Source organism: Mesoplodon densirostris, chromosome 18 (genome assembly GCF_025265405.1).
Source record: "Mesoplodon densirostris isolate mMesDen1 chromosome 18, mMesDen1 primary haplotype, whole genome shotgun sequence".
Taxonomy (NCBI): Eukaryota; Metazoa; Chordata; class Mammalia; order Artiodactyla; family Ziphiidae; genus Mesoplodon; species Mesoplodon densirostris.
The window spans coordinates 30,366,885-30,384,827 of record NC_082678.1 but is presented as its reverse complement, the minus strand read 5'-3'; the positions used below and the strand labels follow the sequence as shown (position 1 = coordinate 30,384,827).

General features: G+C 54.6%; 3 protein-coding genes and 2 pseudogenes across 3 annotated transcripts; all 5 read left to right on the top strand.

Moving 5' to 3' along the window:
• Nucleotides 1-198: 198 nt before the first annotated feature.
• Nucleotides 199-2,285, top strand: LOC132478760 (uncharacterized protein SPEM2-like; annotated as a pseudogene).
• Nucleotides 2,286-2,324: 39 nt separating this feature from the next.
• Nucleotides 2,325-6,006, top strand: LOC132479189 (uncharacterized protein SPEM3-like). The gene is given in 4 exon segments (XM_060082758.1): nucleotides 2,325-2,942; nucleotides 3,091-3,152; nucleotides 3,367-4,688; nucleotides 4,691-6,006. Coding segments are annotated over 4 exon segments (2,838 nt in total). The 5' UTR covers nucleotides 2,325-2,804.
• Nucleotides 6,007-7,972: 1,966 nt separating this feature from the next.
• On the top strand, nucleotides 7,973-10,165 carry LOC132479188 (acetylcholine receptor subunit beta-like). Its single transcript, XM_060082757.1, has 5 exons — nucleotides 7,973-8,078; nucleotides 8,343-8,566; nucleotides 9,064-9,245; nucleotides 9,585-9,747; nucleotides 10,052-10,165. The coding sequence occupies exons 1-5, from the start codon at nucleotides 7,973-7,975 to the stop codon at nucleotides 10,163-10,165; spliced, it is 789 nt and encodes a 262-aa protein (XP_059938740.1).
• A 1,204-nt stretch (nucleotides 10,166-11,369) lies between these two features.
• LOC132479186 (uncharacterized protein SPEM2-like) lies at nucleotides 11,370-13,634 on the top strand (annotated as a pseudogene).
• Nucleotides 13,496-17,177, top strand: LOC132479185 (uncharacterized protein SPEM3-like). The gene is given in 4 exon segments (XM_060082756.1): nucleotides 13,496-14,113; nucleotides 14,262-14,323; nucleotides 14,538-15,859; nucleotides 15,862-17,177. Coding segments are annotated over 4 exon segments (2,838 nt in total). The 5' UTR covers nucleotides 13,496-13,975.
• The last annotated feature ends 766 nt before the right edge of the window (nucleotides 17,178-17,943 follow it).

The following is a 17,943-nucleotide window of genomic DNA, read 5'->3' as shown; positions in this document are numbered from 1 at the left end:
CAACCCTGCTTGCAAATCAAGTTAAGCAAGGCCCCATGGAGACAGAAGGACAGACTGAACTCTGGGGACTAGGCTCCATGTAGTGGGAGCCGAGGGCAGAGACGGCCACCTAAAGGACCAGCTGAGTGGATGAAAGATTGGACAACTCCGCATTGTGACTCCCTGCAATGTGCCTCATTATGACCATGGTCCCTCACCTGTTGGTGGGTGTCCCCAGGTCCTGGCATGAGTGCAGTGTGGGTCAGGGCCGGTGGGGTTGGGGGGGTGGGGCGTCCCACGGCTCAGGCGGCCCTAGGACCCGCCCACCATGGAACACCAGCTCTGGTATGACAACCTGGGGTGCTGCCATCAATACCAACAAAGTACCCAGAATGCGGAGGACTTCCTACTCCTGTTGCTGGGCATTGTCATTCTTGTCAGCATTGGGATCAGCATGGCAACTATGGTCAGCGATGGTTGGGGATCACCAGTAGGGGTGAAGATGGCTGAGGGTGGGAACCAGCTGCAGCCTGCACCTCCGTCTGCAGGAACGGTCTTGGCTGGGAGTGGTGGTGAGGGTAGAGAGCCTGGCCTTCATTTTCACCCACCCCACCCCACCCCACCCCACCCCAGCTATGGCATGGGCTCCAGAATGCCTTAGACAAGACCATGTATTGTATTATTCAGCAAAGTAACTACCGAAGACAGCTAAGGGGCACCCCGCCTCGCCATTCCCAGGGCCCTAGAAACCCAGGCTCCCAGGTTCCCAACCCTGAAATCTTCTGACAGTTGCCCTGCCCTCACGGACTCTCGCCTCCCACAGATGAAATCTCACAGGCTTGTGAAAGTTCCTCCAAACATCCTCCAGCCAAGGCCCAAGACATCCACATGCACTGCACCCTGGACCCTGTGGAAGTGAGAATGGCCCGGTCCACTTGCTACTCCTCGTCCTCCTACCACCATCTCCGCAACCGTAGCTGCAGCTGCAGCCGCCACCCCTGAAGCCACCAGGGGAGGCCCAAGAATTTAGAAAATTCCCCTCCAGCTGCTCAGGCTTCCGTAGGCCGCATCGCCTCCACGGGACGTCACAGCTGCCTCCGATGCCCTCCTTGAACTGGGAGGACCCGGACTCCTACCTGGAGGAGGAGGCCCAACTTTCCTTCCCACAACCCAAGTACCCGTGGGGGCGCTGGGGAGGGCTCTACCAGCAGATGGGTCTGCCCTCCAACGTGGGCCTCTGGGGTCGACAGGGTGGGATCCTGGCCATCCAGCCACCAGCCTGTCTCTACCTGTCGCCCGAGCTGCACCGCATGCCCAAGCGTGTGGAGGCCAAGTCTGAGCTAGGGCTGCAGTCCTTCGGGGCCCCTTGCTCGCCATCCCGCATCTGGGGCAATGTGGATGCTGACCAGTGGACCTCGTCTCCACCACTTACCCGACGGCTGCCCCCTAACAGCTCGTGGGTCCCTGGGGGGCACAGAACTTACCCCTCACGGGGCCATCTCCCGTATGACTCCTGGGATCAGCGGCGGCGTGGTCCGGAGGGCTCTGAGCCTCCATCAGCTCTGGTGCCTCAGGGCTACCGGCCCGAAGCCTGGCAGCGCAACTCCCCACCGGCCCACGGACGGAGCCTCCACAGCTGTGCTCACAGCCAGCCCAGCCACAGCCCGCGCCACTCCACGGGACACTTGAACTACTCCTGGGATCCCCACGAGGTGCGGCGCTGGGCTGCCGAATGGGCAGTGATGCTGCCTGTGCGGCACCCTCTGGCCGCCTCCGCCTCCCTCACGGTGCTGGCCGAGGCCTCTACCAGCGGGCCTCGGATCCCAGCTCAGCGCTGCTCCTCCGCCCCTCCCAGACTCTGCCCGACGTCCAGGCTACCGAACACCCTCCACCCCCGCCCACCTTCATGCCACTCAGCCGGAAGCCAGGGGGAAATGCCAACTACCAGGTGTATGACAGCCTGGAGTTGAAGCGGCAAGTGCAGGAAGCCAAGCGCGGGCCAACTCGCTGCTACCTTCCACCTCGGCCTCGAGGCCCTCTCTGCACGGAAGCCAGACTGGGAAAATGAACTGGCCAGCAGCTAATGGGGGCGGGTGGGGAGCGGCAGGGCATGGAGAGAGGAATAAAGAGCGCCATGGTCCAGAAAACATTGGCGGTCTGTGGCTTGGAAGCGCCACTCCTTCTGCCAGCTTGGGTCCCTGCCTTTGGCTTCCTGCAATAAGAAGCCAGTGTCCCCTTCTGGGCCTGAGGGTCCCCTTGGTTTAGTGGCCACAGTCCTGCCAGCAGGCCCCTCCTGGTCCGATACCATGCACTAAGTAGATCTGCAGCTGCAGTCTCCACACCACTGGTCTCTGGGCACCTCCTCTGTGTCTCAGCTGTCCCTGTCCCCAAAGAGCCTCAAACAAGAAGCTGCTTCCAAACTGGGAGGTTCCACATCTGGGCAGGTCCAGCTCCACAGCCAGTGAAGGGCATGAAGAAGGCTGAGGCTCTGGACTCCAGCCAGGCCTTCCGCAGGGCTCTGAGGCCAAGGTCTTTCTAGTCTCAGGAGGGGCCAAGAGATGGAATGTGACATTTGAACAAGTGAGTCAGTGGGCGGTGAGCGAATGTTTGACAGCTCGAGGGGAGGTGTGCTGGCCTCCGGGCCCTGTTTGGCTGTCCAGGCTCAGCTTACCTCACCCGGGGAACCATGGAATGCCACGCCTGGCCCTCCTTTTCGTCCCCCTCCCTCACTGTGACGCCACCACCTGCCCCATTATGACCCAGTCTGTCTCCCAGTATACATATATGGAGGCCAGCGGACCCAGGCAGTCCTGGGACCCCCGGCCATGGCTGAGCAAACCCATTACCTAGCCGAGGCGTGCTCTGGCACCACACCCGGGAAATGCCAAGACCTAAGAGACTCAATTCTTCTGATCCTGGTCAGCATCATGTTGCTCAACGTGTGGATCAACGTGGTGACTCTGGTGAGGGCAGGATCTGGGCAGTGTGGTTGGGGGAGCCCTGGGGTCTTGAAGGGGCTGAGATGGGATGGCTGCTGCAGTGTGGCCGGACAAGGGTTGGATTTCAGGGCTCACCCTGATCCCGAACTCCACGCTCCCTTGCTTCCCTCAGCTCTGGATGCATCTGAAGAGATTCTTGCGGGCAGGTTTCAACCGTATTTTCCCCAAAGGTAAGTGGGCGCCAGTGTGGGCTCAGGGGATGTGGGTCTGTCCCCTTTCTTCTATCCCTGCCTTGATTCTCAGCCCCTCAGGAACCCAGGCCCTGTCCCATCTCGCCTTTCCCTGCAGACAAGCAAGCCAGCTGTGGAGGCAGCCATCGCACGCGCTGCTCCGTGGATCCCAAGAACCTGTGTTCAAGGGTTTCTCCCCGCTTCCGCCATCGCCCGAGCTTCCTGCACAGGCACCCAAACCACCTTGAATCCTGGATACCAGAAACAGATGATGAGACGGCTTCTAAGTGCTGCTGGATGCCGCCGCAGTGTGGACGGGCTCGGGCTTCCACGGAGGCTCCACGGGGACTGTGGAAGGAGGGGTTAGTGGGAGCTGGGGAGGCCCCTCCGTTCACAGCCTTAAAGTCCCAAGCCACTTTTAACTCCAGGTGAGAGACATCTTCCAAGCTCCGCAGGATAAGCAAGGTGGACGTGGTTCCACTCTGCCTGCCCCAAGAGAGCAAGACTAAGACCACAGACTATGACTCAGCCCGGGCCCAGACCTGCCCCCCAGTTCAGCTCCCTGCACATTCTCCTGCCAAGGCCCAGACCTTCTCCTACAAGCACCCCTCTGTGCACGCCCCACCTCAGGCCCAGACTTGCTCCACACTCCACCTCCCTGAGCACACTACCCCCCAGGCCCAGACCCCCTCACCAGCCCTCACCCCTGAGCACAGCCCTGCCCAGGTCCATGGCCCGGAGCATACCTCAGCCCATACCCCAGCCCAGGCCCAAGCCCAGGCCCCCTCATATGCCTCAGCCCTATTCCTGGGCCACACTTCTCTCTGCACCCTGACCCATGCTCATCTGACCTATACCCATGCCAACACTCTGGCCCCTCCCCCAACTTCTGCCCCTGCTACTACTCCTGCCCTAGCCCCTACACCAGCCCCTGTCCCGATCTCTGCCACAACCTCTGTCCCAGCACTGGTCATGACCCTGACGACCCCTCCAGTCCCTTCCACCACCCATACCCCCATCCTAGATTCTATTCTCTCTACCTTGTCTACCTTCGACCAAGGCCTCTCCTCTGGCCATGTGGTCTACTATGCCCGCAGCATAAAGCAGAACTTATTCCATGTGTGTCCCCCTCAGAACTCTGGGTACTCCAGAAATGACTTGGGTACCCTAACCAGGCCCCAAGAGGGGCATGGTCTGGTGAGCTCTGGTACAGCTGAGCAAACACTGAAGCAATGTAGTGGGGACAGTGCCAAGCCCTCCACAGGGTCCATACCGGGTTACGTGGAGTTGGGGACTATGGAATGGAAGATCCCAAATCATGCCAAAGACAAATTTGTACAGTCCAAGACCTTCACTCACTGTAGCTCCCATCCTTGCCAGTCTGAGAAGAGAAACACGGATCCCCAGACTCCAGTCTGCCCCAAATTCCTGGTGTACTCCAAGGATGCTGCACCTTCTCAACCTTGCTTCCATTCTCCGACCAGTGCCCAGAGCTCACCATGCACCATGCCTCCACCATGCACTCTTTCTCTGCCTCTTGTTTTCCCAGATCCTTTGTCCTTCATCAACACAGCAACCACCAGAAGCCCTCCGCCTTAATACAAACCCCCACCTTTCCCCCAACCTCCAAGTCTCCTCAGTCTGTCCTCTCTCCCCAGGGCCCCATCCCTCCCCAGTTACCCACTACTTCCCAAACCCCAAACCAGCCCCAACCCCCAGAACTTCATGAGAGTCTAGGTCTCAACCAATGCTCTGTCCTCCAAAGGACCCCAGGCCTTACCGGAGACACAGGCCTCCTCAAGAACCCAGGCCTTGCTCAAGATCCAGGCCTCCATGAACTTCGAGGCCTTACCGAAGACCCTTACCTCTGCAAAAATCCAAGCCTTTCCCAAGACTCTGACCTTCAGAAGAATCCAGTCATTACCCAAGATTCTTGGCCACAGAAGAGTCCATGCCATGCCCAAGACTCTGCAGTCAACAAGAGCTCAGTCCTTTGCCAGGAGTCTGATCTCCATAAGAGCCCAGGTCTTGTGCAAACCGCTCGTCTCCATAAGGGCTCAAGCCTTACCCGAGACTCCGGAGACTACAAGAATCCAGGCCTGTCCCAAGCTTCTGGAGTCTGCAGGAGCCAAGGCCTTACTCAAGATTCTGACCTCCATAAGAATCCTGGCCTTACCCAAGATGCTGGAATTTACAGGAGCTCAGAACATACCCATGACCCTAACTTCCATGAGGACTCAGGAATTAATCGAGATCCTGGTCCCCATAAGGGTCCAGCCCTTACTCAAGACTCTGGCTTATCCAAGAGACGAGGCCTCCATAACAACTCAGGCCTTATCCCAAACCCTGGCCTCCACAAGAACCCTCTAGGAACTGACTCTGTCCAAGTTTTGGGCCCACGTCAGACCCAAAAGTCATTTATATCTGAGACAGTTCCTCGAAAGGAGGATGCAGGGCAGCACATACCATGGACTTCTGTCCCACCCAGTCACAACTCCTGCTCTGCCAAGGCTCAGGGGGCCTACAATGACCTGCTAACCTCCTCGCAGCGAACAGGCAGACAAGCCTGGGTGTACCACCCGATACCATCCCCCCAGCCTGCCAGAACTATCACCAGATGTCTACGCCTCCCAAAACCAGCAGGCACCCGGCTAGGGCATGTGGTCTTTGATGCCCGCCAGAGACAGCAGACAGGGACAAGTGCGAAGCTCTCTCTAGGGCGTGTGGTCTTTGACGCCCGCCAGAGACAGCAGACAGGGACAAGTGCGAAGCTCTGTCTCCCAGGTGCCTTCATAGGGCCACATCCAACTGCCGGAGTCCAGCTCCAGCGAGTCAAGGGAAACCCGAGGGATAGATAGCGTCGGCGAAGGAAATAAATCTATTACACTTCTTAAAGTATCAGCATTGCATGTTTCTCTCTCTTCTTTATTGTTTACAGTCACAGGTTTATATATTGTAGTTGATTACATTACCAGGTATGTGACCAAACAATCTTAGCACAATCAAACCTCAAAATGTTCTATAAAGATTTTTTTAAAAAAAAATATCCCCTAGTTTCTAGATGTCCTATTAAAATATTTCCCAAGTTCCCATTAATCACAGGTTATTTCTTAGTAACCAAGCCAAGCAGTTATATGATTATTTTAGTTGTAAAAGTTGAAGCTACTTGTTCCTATTTCTCTTCTTGCATGGGCAACCTTTTACAATGGTTCCACGAAAATATGTACAATGTACCCTGCATGCCCTTTCTCGTTGTTTCCTTCAACTGAGACAGTGCTTTCTCCCTATCCGAGCAACTAATTCTGCTCTAGGCATTTGCTTTTCTATAATTAATCTTCCTTTATAATAGAACCATAAATTTCCTATGTCATCAGGAACTCCAGCCCATGGCCATAACTCCATACTAGAGGGTGTTTTTCATAAAAATATCCCTTTAGTTCCAGGCTCTTAATTCTGTACCCATTTCCATGGGTCTTTAGTGGGTACTTCCCATTCTGTGGTAGTTCCAGGAGGGGGAGTCCTAGAGGAATTTTTCTTTCACGTGGAGCAATATCCCCCCAAAATTGCCCCTATATTTAAACTTATTATCATAAAACATAACAACAGAGCTGTAGTCCACCTTCCTGGCACGGCGCTGCCTTGCAGTTTCGCCTTCCGTTGCTTCATGACTTTGTCATGGTGCAATGGCTCCAGGATGGCTTCCAACATCCAACAACTCACCGGAGACCATCAAGGAGTGGGGATATCAGTGTGTGATGAGAAACTTAGAAAAAGAGGGGACAGATAAGCATGAGGAATAAAGAGACAAGAGAAGCCTTCTGTGGACTTTGGAGGACATCCAACCCAGCCCCATCCCACAGGGCCTGATGAGGACCTAAACTATCCCTGCTTTCCCTCCATCGCTGTCTAGCTAAATCCGTTATCCCCAAGGCCCTAGAGCTGCACTGTCAATTACAGTAGCCACTAGCCAAAGGCCTATTAGAATGTAAATTACTTAAAGTTAAGGAAAATTAATTCTATTAAAAATTAAGTTAAAAAGTTAAAAATTCTCTTCCTCAGGGAACAGAATTTCCCTGACATCCAATTCTGTTCCCTGGCAGTCCAGTTGTTGGGACTTGGCGCTTTCACTGATGTGGCGGTGGTTCAATCCCTGGTCGGGGAATTCAGACCCCGCAAGCTTCATGGCTTGGCCAGAAAAAAAAAGAAATTCTCTTCCTCAGTGCCATGATCTTCTAAGTGCTCAGTAGCCACATGGAGCTAGTGGCTACTGCATTGGACGGCACAGATTTAGAACATTTCCATCATCATGAAAAATGCTACTGGAGAGCAGTGCTTTAGAGTTTAGAGCAATTTTCCTTTCCCTGTCACCCACGCCCAGCATCTTAAAGCTCCCCCAGAGCGCAGAGAACTTAGTTCTTTTTAGGGTGGCTCAGAAGCCACCCTCTGGGGAGGAGGTAAGATGTAGGGATGGACACCCAATGCCTGATTTCCCCAGACTGTGAGAAAGAGCCCAGGCTTCAGTTTTCCTCATCTGGTCTCTTGGGTCACGACCAGATGTATGCAAACTTGCCTCCCCCATTCTGGGCTGTGTTTGGGGCTCTTGGTTGATCTGATTTACATTTTAACGGGATCAATGTGGCTGCTCTGTTGAGAACAGTCAGCAGGGGGGCAAAGGATGAAGCAAAGAGGAGGCCTTTGTAATAACTCAGATCTGAGGTAATGGTGGCTTGTACCAGGATGGTAGTGGTAGATGGGATAAGTCATCAGTTTCAGGATATATGTTGAAGGTAGAGCCAATAGGGTTTGGTATGGATTGGATATGGGATGAGAGAGAGGAGAGCTGAGAATGACTCCAAGGGATTTGGCCTGAGCCACAGGAAAGATCGAGTTGTCATTTATGACCTGAGGAAGACTGTGTTGGGAGTCGGTGGTGAGGGAATTAAGTTTTGGACATGTTAAGGTCGAGATGTCTATTGGACACCCAAATGGAGAGGTTAAGTAGGCAGGTGGATACAAGTGTGGAATTTAGGGGAATCAGTCCAGGTTGGAGGTATAAATGTAGGAGTTATTTGCATGCAGTTGGCCCTTCCAAAAGCCTGTCCTTGAGTGGGCTGGAAACACGGTCACTGATTATGCCAGGGAGATTGCTTTCTGGCAAAGCCTAATCCTTCCGCCTTCCGCTCTGTCCCCCAAGTAGAGCAGATGGGGCTCTCGATCTTTGCCCTGCTGACCCTTACTGTGTTCCTGCTGCTGCTGGCAGACAAAGTGCCTGGGACCTCCCTGTCTGTCCCCGTCATTATCAAATACCTCATGTTTACCACGGTCCTCGTCACCTTCTCAGTCGTCCTTAACATCGTAGTCCTCAAACTGCACCATCGCTCACCCCACACCCACCAAATGCCCCTTTGGGTCCGTCAGGTAAGAAGATCTCCTCTCCAACCTGTGTTAACTCTCAATCCTAGTATTTGGCTTTTTGTCCAGGTGTCGCTCCTCACTCCCACCAACTTGCAACCTTCCCTTTCACAGACCTGAGGGAGAACTACAACTCCTGGTAGGGTGTCAAAGTGCCAAGGTCTTTGGGTGTTGAAATGTTGCCCAATTAATTTTATCCTCCCATCATTAACATTGTGTAGATCCCAGACTCTCTTCATCAATACTTCTCTCCTTCGTGGGTCCCAAGGAAGCATTCTCAAGGTTAGGTACTATCAGGGTGGAAGCCCTCAGAACTTTTCTTTCCAGTCAGGATGCCTCCTAACCCCCTTAAGGACTCTTGGGCTGTGTAGTTGCATTTCATCTGTGGGATGCATGCACGCATGCGCAGGAATGGGCACGTGCCGTGGGGGTGGTTGGCGGCTTCCCTTCTGGTCTGAAAGCATAAGAGTCCCCTCCAAGACGGCTCTTCTTCTACTCTGCAGATCTTTATCCACAAACTCCCTCCGTATCTGGGTCTGAAGAGACCCAAACCTGAGAGAGACCAGATACCGGAGCCACCTCCTATACCTCTCAGGGATTCTCCAAGAAGTGGCTGGGGTCGGGGAACAGATGAATATTTCATCCTCAAGCCACCACATGATTTTCTCTTCCCCAAACCCAACAGGTAGTATCTACTCCCCATGGCCCACGTAGAAGGGAGAGGGAGAACTACAGTTCCCAGAAGACTGTGCGGAGGCAGGCGTCCTAAGCTCTCAGAGGATGTCGTGGTTGAGCATCATGGGAGTTGTAGTACCCCTTCTGTTACCCACTTTGCGGGGAGGTGGGAACTAAAGAGTAAGGGAATAGGAGGAATTGCGGAAGGCTAGAGAGGTCGCCGCTGTTGAAGAGAACCTGAAGGGCTCTCTCACGTTTTGAAACCTGGATGGGCATTGGAGGAGGGAGTTGGGGCGGGGCCTAGAGCACCCACGCAGGCCGTCTTTGTGCCCCGGTCATGGCCAAACAGACTCGCCTCTTCCACGTTCCAGCCTGAACTGTCTGCCCCGGACCTGCGGCCATTTATCGATGGTCCAAGCCGGGCTGTGTGCCTGCCTCCCGACCTACGGGAGGTCGTTTCTTCAATCAGCTACACCGCTCAACAGCTGCGGGAACAGGAGGACCACGAAGCTGTGACTCCAAAGAGGGTGGGCTAAGGCAAGGCCTGAGTGGCCTTGGCTCCACCGGCAAACTTAGGCTCCGCCCCCAGAACTCGATTTTTTTTCCGATTGGAAGTTTGCCTCACTTGGTCCCGCCCCCTGGCTTCCCACTTGTTCTTTACTCACATCCGTCGCCCGCAGTTTCGCTCTCTGCTATTCTGCGGGCCCGCCCTTGTCTCCAAGCTGTGGTATGAGGACCTGGGTGCGGTACAGGGCCTTGAGGCCGCCTTCCCTGGTTGTCTGGAGCCCAGGAACAGTTTAATCTTCCTACCCCCAGTTGAAGGAGGACTGGCAGTTTGTGGCCATGGTGGTGGACCGCCTCTTCCTGTGGACCCTCGTCATCTTTCTGGATGCCACGTACCACTTGCCCACTCCCGACCCCTTTCCTTGAGGACGAGAGGGCCGAGACCGAGGTCCTCGGCCACTTGAATTGAGAGTTTGATAGTACTCTCAAGTCCTATCCCTTTCTGCATCTTAACTCCTTCACTAGGAGTCCAATCCTCTCCTCATTTCGTTTCTAGGGAGGAAGCCCAAGTGGGACTGGGCAGCTGGGGGCCTTGGGCCCACCTGACATGCACTATCCACTTATTTACTCTTTTGCTTCTTGAAGAAGCCCCATTGGATATTCACATCTAGGTTGGCAATGAATGGAACAAAGAACAAGAACTAGATTGTAAGCCTTCTGAGGGCAGGAACTATGGCTGTTCACTGTAATATCCCCAGCACCGAGCACAGATCCTAACCTATACAACCGGTACCTCTGATTGAATGAAGAGGGAAATTATTTTTTCTGTAAGGAAATACACTAAGAAATAGTGCTTATGTGGGCATGTTAGGACTAGTGGTCGTTTTTTCTTTGTTTTGACCTTTCTGTACTTTATTGTATTTTGTAATATGTATTATCTTTAGGATAAGAAAAGGTTCTTTCTAAAAGGATGCATTTGTAATGAGGATAAAAAAGCACACTGTAAAAACCTCAAGTTCCAGCTTTGATGCTCAAACTTTGGACAAGCTACTAAACTGCTCTGTGCCTCAGTTTCTCCATCTGTAAAATGAAGCGAATAATAGTATCTGCTCCCTAGTCTGAAGATCATATGAGAAGATGAGAACAAAAGCATTATACAGTATACATCAGAGGTTACAAACTGGTGTGTTTTGTGTGGCCCATGTTGTTGGCCAGCAGAGTTTAAAATTTGAATTGGTTTGCTACTTTTAAAATGTGGATATTTCACAGAGCAATTTGGATTTCTGGCTTCTCTTGAAACTTTTTAAGAACTGCAGGCTAGTTCTAAGAAGCCCAACAGGCTACGTAAGCGGTCCTAATGTCTTGAACAATGAAATGGAGGAAATCCTATATGCATGATCCAGTCACTATGAAGACTGTCTCTCATCTGTAGCAACCCTGCTTGCAAATCAAGTTAAGCAAGGCCCCATGGAGACAGAAGGACAGACTGAACTCTGGGGACTAGGCTCCATGTAGTGGGAGCCGAGGGCAGAGACGGCCACCTAAAGGACCAGCTGAGTGGATGAAAGATTGGACAACTCCGCATTGTGACTCCCTGCAATGTGCCTCATTATGACCATGGTCCCTCACCTGTTGGTGGGTGTCCCCAGGTCCTGGCATGAGTGCAGTGTGGGTCAGGGCCGGTGGGGTTGGGGGGGTGGGGCGTCCCACGGCTCAGGCGGCCCTAGGACCCGCCCACCATGGAACACCAGCTCTGGTATGACAACCTGGGGTGCTGCCATCAATACCAACAAAGTACCCAGAATGCGGAGGACTTCCTACTCCTGTTGCTGGGCATTGTCATTCTTGTCAGCATTGGGATCAGCATGGCAACTATGGTCAGCGATGGTTGGGGATCACCAGTAGGGGTGAAGATGGCTGAGGGTGGGAACCAGCTGCAGCCTGCACCTCCGTCTGCAGGAACGGTCTTGGCTGGGAGTGGTGGTGAGGGTAGAGAGCCTGGCCTTCATTTTCACCCACCCCACCCCACCCCACCCCACCCCAGCTATGGCATGGGCTCCAGAATGCCTTAGACAAGACCATGTATTGTATTATTCAGCAAAGTAACTACCGAAGACAGCTAAGGGGCACCCCGCCTCGCCATTCCCAGGGCCCTAGAAACCCAGGCTCCCAGGTTCCCAACCCTGAAATCTTCTGACAGTTGCCCTGCCCTCACGGACTCTCGCCTCCCACAGATGAAATCTCACAGGCTTGTGAAAGTTCCTCCAAACATCCTCCAGCCAAGGCCCAAGACATCCACATGCACTGCACCCTGGACCCTGTGGAAGTGAGAATGGCCCGGTCCACTTGCTACTCCTCGTCCTCCTACCACCATCTCCGCAACCGTAGCTGCAGCTGCAGCCGCCACCCCTGAAGCCACCAGGGGAGGCCCAAGAATTTAGAAAATTCCCCTCCAGCTGCTCAGGCTTCCGTAGGCCGCATCGCCTCCACGGGACGTCACAGCTGCCTCCGATGCCCTCCTTGTACTGGGAGGACCCGGACTCCTACCTGGAGGAGGAGGCCCAACTTTCCTTCCCACAACCCAAGTACCCGTGGGGGCGCTGGGGAGGGCTCTACCGGCAGATGGGTCTGCCCTCCAACGTGGGCCTCTGGGGTCGACAGGGTGGGATCCTGGCCATCCAGCCACCAGCCTGTCTCTACCTGTCACCCGAGCTGCACCGCATGCCCAAGCGTGTGGAGGCCAAGTCTGAGCTAGGGCTGCAGTCCTTCGGGGCCCCTTGCTCGCCATCCCGCATCTGGGGCAATGTGGATGCTGACCAGTGGACCTCGTCTCCACCACTTACCCGACGGCTGCCCCCTAACAGCTCGTGGGTCCCTGGGGGGCACAGAACTTACCCCTCACGGGGCCATCTCCCGTATGACTCCTGGGATCAGCGGCGGCGTGGTCCGGAGGGCTCTGAGCCTCCATCAGCTCTGGTGCCTCAGGGCTACCGGCCCGAAGCCTGGCAGCGCAACTCCCCACCGGCCCACGGACGGAGCCTCCACAGCTGTGCTCACAGCCAGCCCAGCCACAGCCCGCGCCACTCCACGGGACACTTGAACTACTCCTGGGATCCCCACGAGGTGCGGCGCTGGGCTGCCGAATGGGCAGTGATGCTGCCTGTGCGGCACCCTCTGGCCGCCTCCGCCTCCCTCACGGTGCTGGCCGAGGCCTCTACCAGCGGGCCTCGGATCCCAGCTCAGCGCTGCTCCTCCGCCCCTCCCAGACTCTGCCCGACGTCCAGGCTACCGAACACCCTCCACCCCCGCCCACCTTCATGCCACTCAGCCGGAAGCCAGGGGGAAATGCCAACTACCAGGTGTATGACAGCCTGGAGTTGAAGCGGCAAGTGCAGGAAGCCAAGCGCGGGCCAACTCTCTGCTACCTTCCACCTCGGCCTCGAGGCCCTCTCTGCACGGAAGCCAGACTGGGAAAATGAACTGGCCAGCAGCTAATGGGGGCGGGTGGGGAGCGGCAGGGCATGGAGAGAGGAATAAAGAGCGCCATGGTCCAGAAAACATTGGCGGTCTGTGGCTTGGAAGCGCCACTCCTTCTGCCAGCTTGGGTCCCTGCCTTTGGCTTCCTGCAATAAGAAGCCAGTGTCCCCTTCTGGGCCTGAGGGTCCCCTTGGTTTAGTGGCCACAGTCCTGCCAGCAGGCCCCTCCTGGTCCGATACCATGCACTAAGTAGATCTGCAGCTGCAGTCTCCACACCACTGGTCTCTGGGCACCTCCTCTGTGTCTCAGCTGTCCCTGTCCCCAAAGAGCCTCAAACAAGAAGCTGCTTCCAAACTGGGAGGTTCCACATCTGGGCAGGTCCAGCTCCACAGCCAGTGAAGGGCATGAAGAAGGCTGAGGCTCTGGACTCCAGCCAGGCCTTCCGCAGGGCTCTGAGGCCAAGGTCTTTCTAGTCTCAGGAGGGGCCAAGAGATGGAATGTGACATTTGAACAAGTGAGTCAGTGGGCGGTGAGCGAATGTTTGACAGCTCGAGGGGAGGTGTGCTGGCCTCCGGGCCCTGTTTGGCTGTCCAGGCTCAGCTTACCTCACCCGGGGAACCATGGAATGCCACGCCTGGCCCTCCTTTTCGTCCCCCTCCCTCACTGTGACGCCACCACCTGCCCCATTATGACCCAGTCTGTCTCCCAGTATACATATATGGAGGCCAGCGGACCCAGGCAGTCCTGGGACCCCCGGCCATGGCTGAGCAAACCCATTACCTAGCCGAGGCGTGCTCTGGCACCACACCCGGGAAATGCCAAGACCTAAGAGACTCAATTCTTCTGATCCTGGTCAGCATCATGTTGCTCAACGTGTGGATCAACGTGGTGACTCTGGTGAGGGCAGGATCTGGGCAGTGTGGTTGGGGGAGCCCTGGGGTCTTGAAGGGGCTGAGATGGGATGGCTGCTGCAGTGTGGCCGGACAAGGGTTGGATTTCAGGGCTCACCCTGATCCCGAACTCCACGCTCCCTTGCTTCCCTCAGCTCTGGATGCATCTGAAGAGATTCTTGCGGGCAGGTTTCAACCGTATTTTCCCCAAAGGTAAGTGGGCGCCAGTGTGGGCTCAGGGGATGTGGGCCTGTCCCCTTTCTTTTATCCCTGCCTTGATTCTCAGCCCCTCAGGAACCCAGGCCCTGTCCCATCTCGCCTTTCCCTGCAGACAAGCAAGCCAGCTGTGGAGGCAGCCATCGCACGCGCTGCTCCGTGGATCCCAAGAACCTGTGTTCAAGGGTTTCTCCCCGCTTCCGCCATCGCCCGAGCTTCCTGCACAGGCACCCAAACCACCTTGAATCCTGGATACCAGAAACAGATGATGAGACGGCTTCTAAGTGCTGCTGGATGCCGCCGCAGTGTGGACGGGCTCGGGCTTCCACGGAGGCTCCACGGGGACTGTGGAAGGAGGGGTTAGTGGGAGCTGGGGAGGCCCCTCCATTCACAGCCTTAAAGTCCCAACCCACTTTTAACTCCAGGTGAGAGACATCTTCCAAGCTCCGCAGGATAAGCAAGGTGGACGTGGTTCCACTCTGCCTGCCCCAAGAGAGCAAGACTAAGACCCCAGACTATGACTCAGCCCGGGCCCAGACCTGCCCCCCAGTTCAGCTCCCTGCACATTCTCCTGCCAAGGCCCAGACCTTCTCCTACAAGCACCCCTCTGTGCACGCCCCACCTCAGGCCCAGACTTGCTCCACACTCCACCTCCCTGAGCACACTACCCCCCAGGCCCAGACCCCCTCACCAGCCCTCACCCCTGAGCACAGCCCTGCCCAGGTCCATGGCCCGGAGCATACCACAGCCCATACCCCAGCCCAGGCCCTAGCCCAGGCCCCCTCATATGCCTCAGCCCAATTCCTGGGCCACACTTCTCTCTGCACCCTGACCCATGCTCATCTGACCTATACCCATGCCAACACTCTGGCCCCTCCCCCAACTTCTGCCCCTGCTACTACTCCTGCCCTAGCCCCTACACCAGCCCCTGTCCCGATCTCTGCCACAACCTCTGTCCCAGCACTGGTCATGACCCTGACGACCCCTCCAGTCCCTTCCACCACCCATACCCCCATCCTAGATTCTATTCTCTCTACCTTGTCTACCTTCGACCAAGGCCTCTCCTCTGGCCATGTGGTCTACTATGCCCGCAGCATAAAGCAGAACTTATTCCATGTGTGTCCCCCTCAGAACTCTGGGTACTCCAGAAATGACTTGGGTACCCTAACCAGGCCCCAAGAGGGGCATGGTCTGGTGAGCTCTGGTACAGCTGAGCAAACACTGAAGCAATGTAGTGGGGACAGTGCCAAGCCCTCCACAGGGTCCATACCGGGTTACGTGGAGTTGGGGACTATGGAATGGAAGATCCCAAATCATGCCAAAGACAAATTTGTACAGTCCAAGACCTTCACTCACTGTAGCTCCCATCCTTGCCAGTCTGAGAAGAGAAACACGGATCCCCAGACTCCAGTCTGCCCCAAATTCCTGGTGTACTCCAAGGATGCTGCACCTTCTCAACCTTGCTTCCATTCTCCGACCAGTGCCCAGAGCTCACCATGCACCATGCCTCCACCATGCACTCTTTCTCTGCCTCTTGTTTTCCCAGATCCTTTGTCCTTCATCAACACAGCAACCACCAGAAGCCCTCCGCCTTAATACAAACCCCCACCTTTCCCCCAACCTCCAAGTCTCCTCAGTCTGTCCTCTCTCCCCAGGGCCCCATCCCTCCCCAGTTATCCACTACTTCCCAAACCCCAAACCAGCCCCAACCCCCAGAACTTCATGAGAGTCTAGGTCTCAACCAATGCTCTGTCCTCCAAAGGACCCCAGGCCTTACCGGAGACACAGGCCTCCTCAAGAACCCAGGCCTTGCTCAAGATCCAGGCCTCCATGAACTTCGAGGCCTTACCGAAGACCCTTACCTCTGCAAAAATCCAAGCCTTTCCCAAGACTCTGACCTTCAGAAGAATCCAGTCATTACCCAAGATTCTTGGCCACAGAAGAGTCCATGCCATGCCCAAGACTCTGCAGTCAACAAGAGCTCAGTCCTTTGCCAGGAGTCTGATCTCCATAAGAGCCCAGGTCTTGTGCAAACCGCTCGTCTCCATAAGGGCTCAAGCCTTACCCGAGACTCCGGAGACTACAAGAATCCAGGCCTGTCCCAAGCTTCTGGAGTCTGCAGGAGCCAAGGCCTTACTCAAGATTCTGACCTCCATAAGAATCCTGGCCTTACCCAAGATGCTGGAATTTACAGGAGCTCAGAACATACCCATGACCCTAACTTCCATGAGGACTCAGGAATTAATCGAGATCCTGGCCCCCATAAGGGTCCAGCCCTTACTCCAGACTCTGGCTTATCCAAGAGACGAGGCTTCCATAACAACTCAGGCCTTATCCCAAACCCTGGCCTCCACAAGAACCCTCTAGGAACTGACTCTGTCCAAGTTTTGGGCCCACGTCAGACCCAAAAGTCATTTATATCTGAGACAGTTCCTCGAAAGGAGGATGCAGGGCAGCACATACCATGGACTTCTGTCCCACCCAGTCACAACTCCTGCTCTGCCAAGGCTCAGGGGGCCTACAATGACCTGCTAACCTCCTCGCAGCGAACAGGCAGACAAGCCTGGGTGTACCACCCGATACCATCCCCCCAGCCTGCCAGAACTATCACCAGATGTCTACGCCTCCCAAAACCAGCAGGCACCCGGCTAGGGCATGTGGTCTTTGATGCCCGCCAGAGACAGCAGACAGGGACAAGTGCGAAGCTCTCTCTAGGGCGTGTGGTCTTTGACGCCCGCCAGAGACAGCAGACAGGGACAAGTGCGAAGCTCTGTCTCCCAGGTGCCTTCATAGGGCCACATCCAACTGCCGGAGTCCAGCTCCAGCGAGTCAAGGGAAACCCGAGGGATAGATAGCGTCGGCGAAGGAAATAAATCTATTACACTTCTTAAAGTATCAGCATTGCATGTTTCTCTCTCTTCTTTATTGTTTACAGTCACAGGTTTATATATTGTAGTTGATTACATTACCAGGTATGTGACCAAACAATCTTAGCACAATCAAACCTCAAAATGTTCTATAAAGATTTTTTTTAAAAAAAATATCCCCTAGTTTCTAGATGTCCTATTAAAATATTTCCCAAGTTCCCATTAATCACAGGTTATTTCTTAGTAACCAAGCCAAGCAGTTATATGATTATTTTAGTTGTAAAAGTTGAAGCTACTTGTTCCTATTTCTCTTCTTGCATGGGCAACCTTTTACAATGGTTCCACGAAAATATGTACAATGTACCCTGCATGCCCTTTCTCGTTGTTTCCTTCAACTGAGACAGTGCTTTCTCCCTATCCGAGCAACTAATTCTGCTCTAGGCATTTGCTTTTCTATAATTAATCTTCCTTTATAATAGAACCATAAATTTCCTATGTCATCAGGAACTCCAGCCCATGGCCATAACTCCATACTAGAGGGTGTTTTTCATAAAAATATCCCTTTAGTTCCAGGCTCTTAATTCTGTACCCATTTCCATGGGTCTTTAGTGGGTACTTCCCATTCTGTGGTAGTTCCAGGAGGGGGAGTCCTAGAGGAATTTTTCTTTCACGTGGAGCAATATCCCCCCAAAATTGCCCCTATATTTAAACTTATTATCATAAAACATAACAACAGAGCTGTAGTCCACCTTCC